Genomic DNA, 15,314 nt, shown 5'->3' with positions numbered 1-15,314 from the left:
GTGTGATACAAGAAGACAGTGGGCCAGACAATTATCGTTTTCTTTTTTTCTGCACACATTAATAATTGTTGAGTAGCTTGTGAAATATATAGCATTTTGTGACATCAATTTTTGTACCATGCACCATTTTAAACGTAAACAATGGAATACCACACACATACACACACACACACACACACACACACACTGATGTTGTTACCTCCTTGTGGGTTCAGATATCCTTAGATTGTGTGTATTGAGTCTTATGGGCAATGCAAGACGCATGTGGTTACACTAAACATTTCAACAATAGTTCGTGTATTACTGAATATAATTCCCAATATAATAATAACTTGTTTGCTTATTACTATATGTACTGAATAGTAATATTGTTTCTTTCTTTTTAATTGCAGGGGATACAACCGGTGAGTACGTTTGAGAATGAACTGTTTCTGAACAGGTTGGGCACACTCACCAATCATAATCCACGTATAAACATTTACACTTAAAGTACAATAATATGTTCGACGCATGGGGCCGCAGATAATTTCGATCCTATGTCATAAGTACCTCACGACAGAGAGACACACACACACACTGATGTTGTTACCTCCTTGTGAGTTCAGATTACTCGCCTTAGTCTTCATCCTTATAGTGTGTATATTGAGTTCTGTGGACAATGCACGACGCACGTTGTTACACTAAACATTTCGACAGCAGTTCGTGTATTACTGAATATAATTCCCAATATAACAATAACTTGTGTTCTTATTACTGTATGTACTGAATAGTAATATTGTTTGTTTCTTTTTAATTGCAGGTCCATTCGGTGAGTACGTTTGAGAATGAACTTTTTTTTGAACAAATTGGGCACACTCACCAATCATGTTATAACGTTTTATATTTATAGCCATGTCTTCTGTCTGGGATCAGGTGAATGTACCATTTTAAACATAAACATTGAAATACCACACACAAGCAAACAGACACACACACACACACACACACACACACACACACACACACACACAAGCAAACTTGTGGGTTCAGATTACATGCGTAGTGTTTATTCCTATAGTGTGTATATTGAGTTTTATGGACACTGCAAGACGCACGTGGTTACACTTAACATTTCAACAGCAGTTCGTGTATTACTGAATATAATTCCCAATATAACAATAACTTGTTTGTTTATTACTATGTGTATCGAATAGTAATATTGTTTGTTTCTTTTTAATTGCAGATCACCTCTGTGAGTACGTTTGAGAATGAACTGTTTCTGAACAAACTGGGCACACTCACTCATAATCCAAGTATAAATATTTACACGTAAAGTACAACAATATGTTTGACATGGGGCCGCAGGGAAGTTCGATCCTATGTCACAAGTACCTCACGACTTGCATATAGAAGATCACTTACTATTTCGATAATTTTATATGGCCCATTCTCCCAGAATGTGTCACTTTGCATAGTAGTGTCTTTGTAACCATAACGTTTTATACTTGATAATCATGTCTTCTGTCTGGGATCAGGTGAATGCACCATTTTAAACGTAAACAATGAGATATCACACACAAGCACACACACACACACACACGCACACACACACACACACACACACGCACACACACAGAGGCGTGCACACACACACACACACAGAAACATGCACACACATACACAGAGACACACACACACACAAACATACACACACAGAGACACAAATACATACAAACACACACAGACACATACACACAGGCATACACACAAATACATACACACACAAACACGCACACACACGCACACGCACAAACACACACATAGACGCAAACACACACACACACACACTGATGTTGATACCACCTTGTGGGTTCAGATTACTTGCCCTAGTCTTTATCCATATAGTGTGTATATTGCGTTCTATGGACACTGCAAGACGCACGTGGTTGCACTAAACATTTCAACAGTAGTTGATAGTGTATTACTGACTAATTCCCAACATAAAAATAACTTGCTTGCTTATTACTATATGTACTGAACAGTAATATTGTTTGTTTCTTTTTAATTGCAGATCAACTCTGTGAGTACGATTGAGAATGAACTGTTTCTGAACAAATTGGGCACGCTCACCAATCATAATCCAAGTATAAACATTTACACTTAAAGTACAACAATATGTTTAACACATGGGGCCGCAGAGAATTTCGATCCTATGTCACAAGTACCTCACAACAGCTTTCCACCGACTGTGCTAAATCCTGCGCCTGCTTAAGTGAACTTGCATATAGAAGATCACTTGCTATTATTTCAGCAGGCGTAGCATCTGTGGTGGCAGTGCGTCTCCTCCTCAAATATCCAAAACGTAGATATGCAAAAGTACTTTTAAAATATTACTTTTCTGACAATGTCTCTCAAACTGCAAAGTTATATGAGTAAAACATTCTATTATTTTATATGGCCCATTCTCACAGAATGCGTAACTTTGCATAGTAGTGCCTTTGTAACCGTAACGTTTTATATTTTATAGCCATGTCTTCTGTCTGGGATCAGGTGAATGTACTATTGTAAATGTAAACAATGAAATACCACAGAGGCACACACACACACACACACACACACACACACACACGAACATGCACACACACGCACGCACACACACACACACACACAGACACACACACAAGAACATGCACACACATACATACCCACACAAAGAGACACACACACATACATACACATAGACACAAACATACAGACACACACAGACGCATACAAACAGACATACACACATACATACACACACACACACACACACACACACACACACACACACACACACACACACAGATTACTTGTCCTAGTCTTTATCCTTATAGTGTGTATATTGAGTTCTATGGACACTGCAAGACGCACGTGGCTACACTAAACATTTCAACAGTAGTTAGTGTATTACTGAATATAATTCCCAACATAAAAGTAACTTGTTTGCTTATTACTATATGTACTTAATAGTAATATTGTTTGTTTATTTTTAATTGCAGGTTCAATATGTGAGTACGTTTGAGAATGAACTGTTTCTGAACAAATTGGGCACGCTCACCGATCATAATCCAAGTATAAACATTTACACTTAAAGTACAACAATATGTTTGACACATGGGTTTGCAGAGAATTTCGATCCTATGTCACAAGTGCCTCACGACAGCGTTATACCAACTGCGCTAAATCCTGCACCTGCTTAAGTGATACTTGCATATAGAAGTTCACTTGCTATTTTTCAGCAGGCATAGCCTGTGTGGTGGCAGTGCGTCTCCTCCTCAAATATCCAAAAAGTAGCTATGCAAAATTACTTTTAAAATATTACTTTGCTGACAATGTCTCTAAAACTACAAAGTTATATGACTAAAACATTACGAAAATCATTCGATAATTTTATATGGCCCATTTTCCCAGAATGTGTCACTTTGCTTAGTAGTGTCTTTGTAACCATAACGTTTTATACTTTATAGCCATGTCTTCTGTATGGGATCAGGTGAATGTACCATTTTAAACGTAAACAATGAAATACCACACACAATCACACACACAGATGAACACACACACACACACACACACACACACACACACACACACGCATATACACACACATATATACATACACGCACACACACACACACACACACACACACACACACACAGACGAACATACACACACATACACTCATACCAAATAGAGAGACACACAAACACGTACACACAGAGAGACACAAGCACATACAGACACATACAGACATACACACATAGACATGCACACGGAGAGAGAGAGACACACACACACACACACACACAGCCACACGCACACGCACAACCACACACACAAACACTGATGTTGTTACCTCCTTGTGGGTTCAGATTACTTGCCTAATGTTTATTCTTATAGTGTGTATATTAGGATCTATGGACAATGCAAGACTCACGTGGTTACACTAAACATTTCAGCAGTAGTTAGTGTATTACTGAAATAATTTTCAAACAAACAATAATGTGTTTGCTTATTACTATATGTACTTAATAGTAATATTGTTTTTTCTTTTTAATTGCAGGTGCAGGCAAATGGGGTACGTTTGAGAATGAACTGTTTCTGAACAAACTGGGCACACTCACCAATCATAATCCAAGTATAAACATTTACACGTAAAGTACAACAATATGTTTGACACATGGGACCGCAGAAAATGTCAATCCTATGTTACCAGTACCCCACGACAGCGCTGCACAGACGGTGCTAAATCATGCGCCTGTTTAAGTGAACTTGCATGCAAAAAGTAGATATGCAAAATTACTTTTAAAATATTACTTTGCTGACAATGTCTCTCAAACTACAAAGTTATATGACTAAAACATTACGAAAATCATTCGTTCATTTTATATTGCCCATTCTCACAGAATGTGTCACTTTGCATAGTAGTGTCTTCGTAACCATAACCTTTTGTACTTTATAGCCATGTCTTCTGTGTGGGATCAGGAGAATGTACCATTTTAAACGTAAACAATGAAATACGACACACAAGTACACACACATATGAACACACACACACACACACACAGAGGAACACACACACACACACATGCACACACACACATGCACACACACACACACACATATACACGCATACCCACATAGAGACACACAGACACGTACACACAGAGAGGCACAAGCCCATACAGACACACACGCACACACATGCACACACATAGATAGAGACACACGCACACAACAACACAGACACACACACACGCACAACCACACACACACTGATGTTGTTACCTCCTTGAGGGTTCAGATTACTTGCCTAATGTTTATTCTTATAGTGTGTATATTGAGTTCTGTGGACAGTACAAGACGCACGTGGTTACACTGAACATTTCAACAGTAGTTAGTGTATTACTGAATATAATTCCCAAATTAACAATAATGTGTTTGCTTATTACTATATGTACTTAATAGTAATATTGTTTGTTTCGTTTTAATTGCAGGTGCAGGCAAATGGGGTACGTTTGAGAATGAACTTTTTCTGAACAAACTGGGCACACCCACCAATCATAATCCAAGTATAAACATTTACACTTAAAGTACAACAATATGTTTGACCAATGGGGCTGCAGAGAATTTCGATCCTATGTCACAAGTACCACACGACAGCGTTGTACCAACTGCGCTAAATCCTGTACCTGTTTAAGTGAACTTGCATATAGAAGATCACTTGCTATTTTTCAGCAGGCGTAGCCTGTGTGGTGGCAGTGCGTCTCCTCCTCAAATATCCAAAAAGTAGCTATGCAAAATTACTTTTAAAATATTACTTTGCTGACAATGTCTCTGAAACTACAAAGTTATATGACAAAAATATTACGAAAATCATTCGATAATTTTATATTGCCCATTCTCACAGAATGTGTCACTTTGCATAGTAGTGTCTTTGTAACCATAACGTTTTATACTTTATAGCCATGTCTTCTGTGTGGGATCAGGTGAATGTACCATTTTAAACGTAAACAATGAAATGCCACAGAGAGGCACACAGGAACATACACACACACACACACACACACACATACACATGCACACACACACGCACACACACGCACATACACACACACACACACACACATACACACAGAGACACACACATACACACACAGAGAGACTCAAACACATACAGACACACATACACACAGGCATACAGAGAGAGAAACACACACACACACACACACACACACACACACACACACACACACTGGTGTTGTTACCTCCATGTGGGTTCAGATTACCTGCCTAATGTTTATTCTTATAGTGTGTATATTGAGTTTTATGGACAATGCATGGCGCACGTGGTTACACTAAACATTTCAACAGTAGTTGATAGTATATTACTGCATATAATTCTCAATATAACAATAACTTGTTTGCTTATTACTATATGTACTGAATAGTAATATTGTTTATTTCTTTTTAATTGCAGATCAGTCCGGTGAGTACGTTTGAGAATGAACTTTTTCTGAACAAATTGGGCACGCTCACCAATCATAATCCATGTATAAACATTTACACGTAAAGTACAACAATATGTTTGACCAATGGGGCTGCAGAGAATTTCGATCCTATGTCACAAGTACCACACGACAGCGTTGTACCAACTGCGCTAAATCCTGTGCCTATTTAAGTGAACTTGCACATAGAAGATCACTTGCTATTTTTCAGCAGGCGTAGCCTGTGTGGTGGCAGTGCGTCTCCTCCTCAAATATCCAAAAAGTAGCTATGCAAAATTACTTTTAAAATATTACTTTGCTGACAATGTCTCTGAAACTACAAAGTTATATGACAAAAATATTACGAAAATCATTCGATAATTTTATATTGCCCATTCTCACAGAATGTGTCACTTTGCATAGTAGTGTCTTTGTAACCATAACGTTTTATACTTTATAGCCATGTCTTCTGTGTGGGATCAGGTGAATGTACCATTTTAAACGTAAACAATGAAATGCCACAGAGAGGCGCACACGAACATACACATACACACAAACACGCACACACACACGCACATACACACCCACGAACACAAACACACACACATACACACAGAGAGAGACACACATATACACACACAGAGAGACTCAAATACATACAGACACACATACACACAGACATACAGAGAGAGAAATACACACACACACACACACACACACATACACACACACAAACACACTGATGTTGTTACCTCCTTGTGGGTTCAGATTACTTGCCTAATGTTTATTCTTATAGTGTGTGTATTGAGTCTTATGGACAATGCAAGGCGCACGTGGTTACACTAAACATTTCAACAGTAGTTGATAGTATATTACTGCATATAATTCTCAATATAACAATAACTTGTTTGCTTATTACTATATGTACTGAATAGTAATATTGTTTATTTCTTTTTAATTGCAGATCAATCTGGTGAGTACCTTTGAGAATGAACTTTTTCTGAACAAATTGGGCACGCTCACCAATTAAAATCCATGTATAAACATTTACACGTAAAGTACAACAATATGTTTGACACATGGGTTTGCAGAGAATTTCGATCCTATGTCACAAGTACCTCACGACAGCGTTGTATCGACTGTGCTAAATCCTGCGCCTGTTTAAGTGAACTTGCACATAGAAGATCACTTGCTATTTTTCAGCAGGCGTAGCCTGTGTGGTGGCAGTGCGTCTCCTCCTCAAATATCCAAAAAGTAGCTATGCAAAATTACTTTTAAAATATTACTTTGCTGACAATGTCTCTGAAACTACAAAGTTATATGACAAAAATATTACGAAAATCATTCGATAATTTTATATTGCCCATTCTCACAGAATGTGTCACTTTGCATAGTAGTGTCTTTGTAACCATAACGTTTTATACTTTATAGCCATGTCTTCTGTGTGGGATCAGGTGAATGTACCATTTTAAACGTAAACAATGAAATGCCACAGAGAGGCGCACACGAACATACACATACACACAAACACGCACACACACACGCACATACACACCCACGAACACAAACACACACACATACACACAGAGAGAGACACACATATACACACACAGAGAGACTCAAATACATACAGACACACATACACACAGACATACAGAGAGAGAAATACACACACACACACACACACACACACACATACACACACACAAACACACTGATGTTGTTACCTCCTTGTGGGTTCAGATTACTTGCCTAATGTTTATTCTTATAGTGTGTGTATTGAGTCTTATGGACAATGCAAGGCGCACGTGGTTACACTAAACATTTCAACAGTAGTTGATAGTATATTACTGCATATAATTCTCAATATAACAATAACTTGTTTGCTTATTACTATATGTACTGAATAGTAATATTGTTTATTTCTTTTTAATTGCAGATCAATCTGGTGAGTACCTTTGAGAATGAACTTTTTCTGAACAAATTGGGCACGCTCACCAATTAAAATCCATGTATAAACATTTACACGTAAAGTACAACAATATGTTTGACACATGGGTTTGCAGAGAATTTCGATCCTATGTCACAAGTACCTCACGACAGCGTTGTATCGACTGTGCTAAATCCTGCGCCTGTTTAAGTGAACTTGCATATAGAAGATCACTTGCTATTTTCAGCAGGTTTAGCCTGTGTAGTGGCAGTGCGTCTCCTCAAATATCCAAAAAGTAGCTATGCAAAATTACTTTTAAAATATTACTTTGCTGACAATGTCTCTGAAACTACAAAGTTATATGACAAAAACATTACGAGAATCTTCGATAATTTTATATTGCCCATTCTCACAGAATGTGTCACTTTGCATAGTAATGTCTTCGTAACCATAACGTTTTATACTTTATAGCCATGTCTTCTGTCTGGGGTCAGGTGAATGTACCATTTTAAACGTAAACAATGAAATGCCACAAACAAGCACACACACACACACACACACACACGCGCGCGCGCGCGCGCACACACATACACGAACATACACACACATACGAACATACACACACACACACACACACACACGCACACACACACAGAGAGAGAGAGACCCACACAGAGAGAGACACACACACATACACATACACAAAACACAAACACATACTGACACACATAGACATATACACACATACACAGATACATACACACACACACGCAGACACACACGCACATACAGAGAGAGAGAGAGAGAGAGAGAGAGAGAGAGAGAGAGAGAGAGAGAGAGAGAGAGAGAGAGAGAGAGTGACACACACGCTCACGCACAACCGAAATCCAACGCGCTAAATCATGCGCCTGTTTAATTGAACATGCATATAGAAGATGACTTGCTATTTTTCAGTGGGCGTAGCCTTTGTGGTGGCAGTGTGTCTCTTCCACGAATATGCAAAAAGTAGATATTCAAAATACTTTTAAAAGATTACTGTTCCGACAATATCTCTCAAACTACAAAGTTGTATTAGTAAAACATTACAAAAATCATTCCATAATTTTATATGGGCCATTCTCTCAGAATGTGTCACTTTGGATATGCCCATCTTTCGGAAACGCTTGATATCATCACTGTTGTGACAGTGATTCGTGAGTACATGCCATGACAGCTGTACTTATTCCAATGAGCTGTCATGTGATAGTTTTTATTTAGTTAACTAGTCTGGGAGTGGCAATTCTCTTTGTGGCAGTGCAAGAGGGATCAAATTTCCAATAAAATATCTCCTCATGAATGGCTGTCCTCCTATAAACAAGGCACCAGAGATTCATAGAATCATCTACTATTTTGCCAAATGCCCATTCAACTCTGCATTCTGCCCAGATCACGATTCACGTATTATACTTCTTTAGTTCTTGGAGTATTAGATTTGCCCCAATATGTCGATATTTCCATTCAACGCTCTTTTGCTGGTGAACTTGTCCTACGACCGCTGTCTACTTTCTGAATCTGAAATTATTGGAGAGAACGAAGAAGAAGAAAAAATGAAGTACATTTTATTTTATTTTAGTCTAAACTTACCTTTGTGTTTGGTAGAAGAAAACGGTTTGGCACTCAACCTTCATTTTAATTAGATGTTGATTAGCTTTTAAATGATACACCTTTTCTTAACATCAATGTTTTTACCAAATACCATTTTAATATTAAGTAGTTTATCCAAATAAAATCCGCAATAACGTTCAATGTTCTAAAGTTTCACACTTATTATGCTATAGCTTCATACAAATGAATGAATGAATGAATGTTTAACAGCAACAAAAATTGGCTATTGGGTATCACAAATGGTAAGTGTATGAAAATATTAATAGCTTCATACTGTAGAATCTTTTTTACAGTAGGATGTTTTAAAATCACCCATGTACTGGTATACCAATACACATATAGATATGCCAAATGTCACACACACACACACGCACACACACACACAAACACGCGCACGCGCGCGCGCAGAGAGAGAGAGAGAGAGAGAGAGAGAGAGAGAGAGAGAGAGAGAGAGAGAGAGAGACACACACACACACACACACAGAGACACATAGAGAGACGCACACACAGAGACACACACATACACAAATACATACACACACATCCACACACACACCATCTTCATAAATCAAGGCTAATATTCGTTCCTCGTATTCAGCCTTGATACATGTAGTCAAGAAATCGTGCCACAAAATGCTTAAATTTCATTGGATGCGATGAGATCTGATTGCAACGAATCGCAACGCTCCTTATAGATTCCCTTGTTATTGTAAACAAAGATGGCAGCGTCAGCGTCCGTGGAAACGTGTCGTGTTTGTCACGATATGTTAAAAAAAAAGGTTTCGGCGATTAATTTTTGATATTGCTTTCAAGATTGTCACATGTTACCGATGCTATGATTGGTCAGCGATGTCATCGTGTAAGGGACATAATCGGTGTTACAAATTAGTGGATATCAGTAATCTTGACTACATGTATCAAGGCTGAATACGAGGAACGAATATTAGCCTTGATTTATGAAGATGCACACACACATACACTCACACACTTACACTCACACACTTACACTCACACACACATACATGCAGACATATATACACACACACACACACACACACGCACATACACTCACACACTCGCACTCACACACACATACGGACACGCACACACATACATACACATATACACACAGAGTACTCTACACATGAGCTACATCCCACCCATATTGAAATGTGTATCCACAACCACAAGACTGCAATGATATACAAACTCGTGTAATTCCCAACAACCTTGTGTCAGAAGTATTTCATTTGTACTTATAGCTGTCAACGGAGGCTGGAGCAGTTGGGGCTATGATCAGCTAGATGCCTGTAGTGTCACGTGCGGTGTGGGATATCGAAGAAGGTATCAGATACGAACGTGCACAAACCCAGCTCCAACAAATGGCGGCAAAGACTGTGGAACAGAAAACAAACGTATCTCAACAGTGTCCTGTATTACAAACATCAAATGTCCAGGTAACGAGATTATCCTATTTTGTTCGTGAAATACTATCTGCTGACTGACATAATGGGTAAGATCACTACACCGTCTTCTCTCTCACTAGCCACTAACCTACTGTCCTGAATAGACAGCCCAGATAGCCAAGATGTGTGCCCAGGACAGCGTGTATTTGAGTATATATTTTAAAATGTAATGATTTAGATATTTCCAACGCTAATGTTAAAACCTGGTAATAATTGGGGGTTTTCAGCAATTAGTGTTTACCTGTATCAATCTGTCCACCACTAAAATTGACAAAATAAAATAAACAACAAAAAACAATATGAACTAGACAAACAAAAACAAACAAGAATAGAAAAAAACCCCAAACAAACCAACAAAAACACCAAGTCATTCAAATACACCCAGATACGCAACTTAACAATAATTAAATAATAATAATAATAATAATAATAATAATAACAACATACAAATAAATCATTAAGTATGTAACTAATACAGGAAATGTTTTGGAGAGAGAGAGAGAGAGAGAGAGAGAGAGAGAGAGAGAGAGAGAGAGAGAGAGAGAGAGAGAGATAGAGAGAGAGAGAGAGAGACATACACACACACACACACACACACACACACAACAATACACGCACACACATAAATACACACACTCACCACACCACACCACAACGCACCACTCAATTAGGCAGATATTTGTGATTTTCTTATTTGTAAGTAAATCAACACAATTATTTGACACATTATTTATTTGCTATTTACGATCAATACCAAATCCGGAAAAAAATCGTCTGGCATTGTCGTTACCAATCTCTGGGGTCATGAAGAGGGGTGGCGTCGAAAGTGAGTTCGCAATGTCAATACCGTGTATGGCCACCGTGTGCGTGCATACAGACCTGACAACGACGTCTCATTGATGACACCAGATGTTTCAGAAACCCTTGTGGGATGTTGTTCCAGACTTGAACAAGGTCACAACCCAGTTAGTTCAAGGTCAACAGCTGATTTGGCAGGAGACGTATGCGTCTTTCCATTTCGTCCCATAGGTGCTCAATGGGCGACAGGTCAGGCGAAACAGCGGGCCAAGGCAGTGTGTTGACATTATGCTGTCCCAGGAAGTCGGTCACTACACGTGCGACGTGAGGGCGAGCGTTGTCTTGCTGCAACATGACGGCGCCACGTTGACCTTGAAGGAACGGGAGCACATGCGGTCTTATGATCTCATCCCTGTAGCGTACGGCAGTCAGATTTTCAGCCACAATCACCAGCTGCGTCCTCCCGTGTGATGTGATGCCTCCCCACACCATGACGCTCCCACCGCCGAAACCTGCACGCTGCACAACGCAAGCTTCTGTAGACTCGATTTCGACCGTCACTACTGTCCAAATGGAATCTGGACTCGTCGGTGAATAGCACACCTGACCAGTTGCGACGGGTATATCGTAAGTGCTGTCTACTCCATTCCAGACGCGCATTTCGGTGATGTCGTAGCAGAATAGGACGTATTGTTGGGCGTCGTGGCCTGACGTTGTGCTCCAATACACGGTTGCGAACTCTCCTGGCACTGATTACTTTTAACCCAGGGATGGTTCTGGCTGTAAAGGTTGCCGCCCGAAATCGATTCAGAAGATGTGTTACCCGAATATGGTTGTCCTGTGCTTGTGACGTCACACGCGGGCGACCTGAACGTGGTCTGTCTCTGGTGTTGCTCTGCTGTTGTTAACGTCGCAACAAATGTTGTATCGTGTTTCGATGCACGCCAAAACGTCTTGCGACCTCGTTGTGCGCCATTCCAGTTTCGAGCATTCCGACTGGGCGGTGACGTTCAAATTCAGATTGCCGTGGCATGACGTCAACGCCGTTTAGAGTTAATCAAAGTTGTTTTTCTAGGCAGTGGTTTTGTCTTCTACCGTTTTCCGTTGCAAAATGAACAAGGACAAGTGCACCTGTACCACGTGATCAACAAATCAGGTTACGAATCGTGCACGTGCGGCACATGAACAACACGTGCGATTGCAATATCGATGATAAACTTTTGAATATAATGTCTCCTGAAAATGTTATTAGTTTACAACTTGCGATTATGATTTATTCAACTTTTTACCATGCACAGGAACTTTTTTCCACTAGTAATAGTTATTATTATTAATAAACAACAGCATCCAGGACAGGAAAGTTTGGGGGGCGGGGAGAGGAGGGATCGCCTGTACTGGCAGGTGCAAGGGAGCACCAGCAGCCCGACAAAGGTCGGTAACAGGCGGGGGTGGGGATGATGGTGCTACAGAATTTTTGATGGCGCAAAGAATTATGCCAAAGAGAAAAAGTGCGCAAATTTGGTTGAGGTAATGGGCGCAATTTTGAATGAATGAATGTTTAATGGCACCCTAGCACGAAAAATACATCGGCCATTGGGGGTCAAAGTATGGTAATGCAAATGAATCAAGTGATGATCAACATCAATATAAAAATTCAAGATTTAAACAAAAACAGTGTAAAGAACTGTGCAGAAACAAATATCACAGATAGATACTGAATTTTACTCAAAACTTCAATTTTGTGCTCTATTGGCCATTCTCGAAAAAAATGTTACACCCCTGCACCACGGTGAGGTTATAGCATGCGCAGGGGCAATTTTGAACAGTCGGTCAAAAAGAAAGTTCCAAAGCTAGTATAGGTTTTGACATTTTGAATCGAGAGTAGCTCGTTAATTAGACCTCTATGATGCTGTGGGGTCTCCCTAGGTTGACATTAGTGAATCGAGAGTAGCTCGTTAATTAGACCTCTATGATGCTGTGGTGTCTCCCTAGGTTGACATTAGTGAATCGAGAGTAGCTCGTTAATTAGACCTCTATGATGCTGTGGTGTCTCGCTAGGTTGACATTAGTGAATCAAGAGTAGCTCGTTAATTATACGTCTGTGATGCTGTGGTGTCTCCCTAGGTTGACCATAGGGCCCTTAAAAAGGGTCTGACCGCTTCTGGTCGTGGCATGACAACCCAGGGAAGACCCGTGCAATTGTGTAGATTGGGGGTGGGATAGGGTAGTCTGGTATTATTTTGCCCAGCTCTTTATTATAGTACGTGCTGGGCCATTACATGGGGGCGAGTGCATTAGTCAATGCACCCTATGTACTGTTGCGGTTGTGCATGCTGTCTGTTTGTAAATCCTAGTTTGGTGTTAAGATTGTTCCTATTCTAGTGTAATCAACGGCAATCCAAAGCCACCCATCCCCCCCCCCCCCCATCCTTGGATTACAATGAAATACAAGGAAAGGGGGGAATTATACTAACCTAGCTATCTAGTTTGAAGGTTTTTACCCGTATAGTGTGAGTATTTGTTAAAAAGCCTAGTGCTTAGAATTCTTAATTTGGTTGCTAATAAAAAGTATCTATTTAGGGAGGGAGTCGACTAAAGACAGAAAGAATAATATGTCAATAACTGTATACATGAACTAAGTCAAATTTCGATTCCCGCTCCCTTAAAGTTTTAACTATGTTGGCAATTGTTGATAACATGAATGGTGTTTTACTAAGTAACCTTACTGGTTATCTATCCGGTTGTCTGTGAAGCTGATTGTCTGGTTTCGTATCATTCCCTTCTTCTGGGACCCTAAGTGACTCACCTTGTATGGCTATAATAGAACTTGTTATCGGTAGTACATGGTGCAAGCGCAAAGGCAACAATCGTGAAGTTAATTAACAGTTATGTATTCGATCTGATCACATACCGGAGGAGGTGATCCGGGCAGTGGCGACTTATAATCCATCTTTGGTGATAGTTCACCTTGGTGGAAATGATATTGAACCGGATACCGGCTCTAAGGACCACGTCAACGATTGTTATCCGGAGGCGTGGAGTATGCGTGATAGAGATTTGTCGCCAGGGCAATTTTGGGAAGTCCCCCGAGATGACCATAGCTCAGTTCAATACTGTAAGAAACGCCGTGAATCGTGGATTGAAAAGGGCCATAGGGCGCGGTCTGGTGCCTCTGTCTACTCGCTATCCAGAGGATTTTTGGCTGACGGGGTCCACTTCAATGCCACGATAGTGTTGATACTGCCCTTTTAGTATATTGAATGTTTATTTACAAGAAAAATAAAGAACATTTATGTCTATAAAACATCTAGTTTAATTAATTAAAGTATCATGTTGTTACCTCTCGTCGTTGGCCCCCCGGGGTGGAGTGCATAGTCGAGGTCGAGTGCTTAGGGTCGCTCGTCCATCCAGGGAGTCACAGGTGAAACGAGTTTAACAATGGTTTAATTTAGTTGTTATCGAATTATTAT

At 39.7% G+C, this 15,314-nt stretch overlaps 1 protein-coding gene across 1 annotated transcript in view; it reads left to right on the top strand.

The window, feature by feature from the left end:
- Positions 1-14,821: 14,821 nt before the first annotated feature.
- The window catches only part of LOC121373132, a 13,417-nt gene continuing 12,924 nt past the window's right edge, over positions 14,822-15,314 (top strand). The window contains exon 1 of the mRNA XM_041499583.1: positions 14,822-14,959. Coding sequence (XP_041355517.1) covers positions 14,822-14,959 — 138 coding nt within the window. The remainder of the gene's footprint in view (positions 14,960-15,314) is intronic.

This window comes from Gigantopelta aegis, chromosome 5, assembly GCF_016097555.1.
Source record: "Gigantopelta aegis isolate Gae_Host chromosome 5, Gae_host_genome, whole genome shotgun sequence".
In the NCBI taxonomy this organism is placed as follows: Eukaryota; Metazoa; Mollusca; class Gastropoda; order Neomphalida; family Peltospiridae; genus Gigantopelta; species Gigantopelta aegis.
This window is presented reverse-complemented; position numbering and strand designations above follow the sequence as displayed.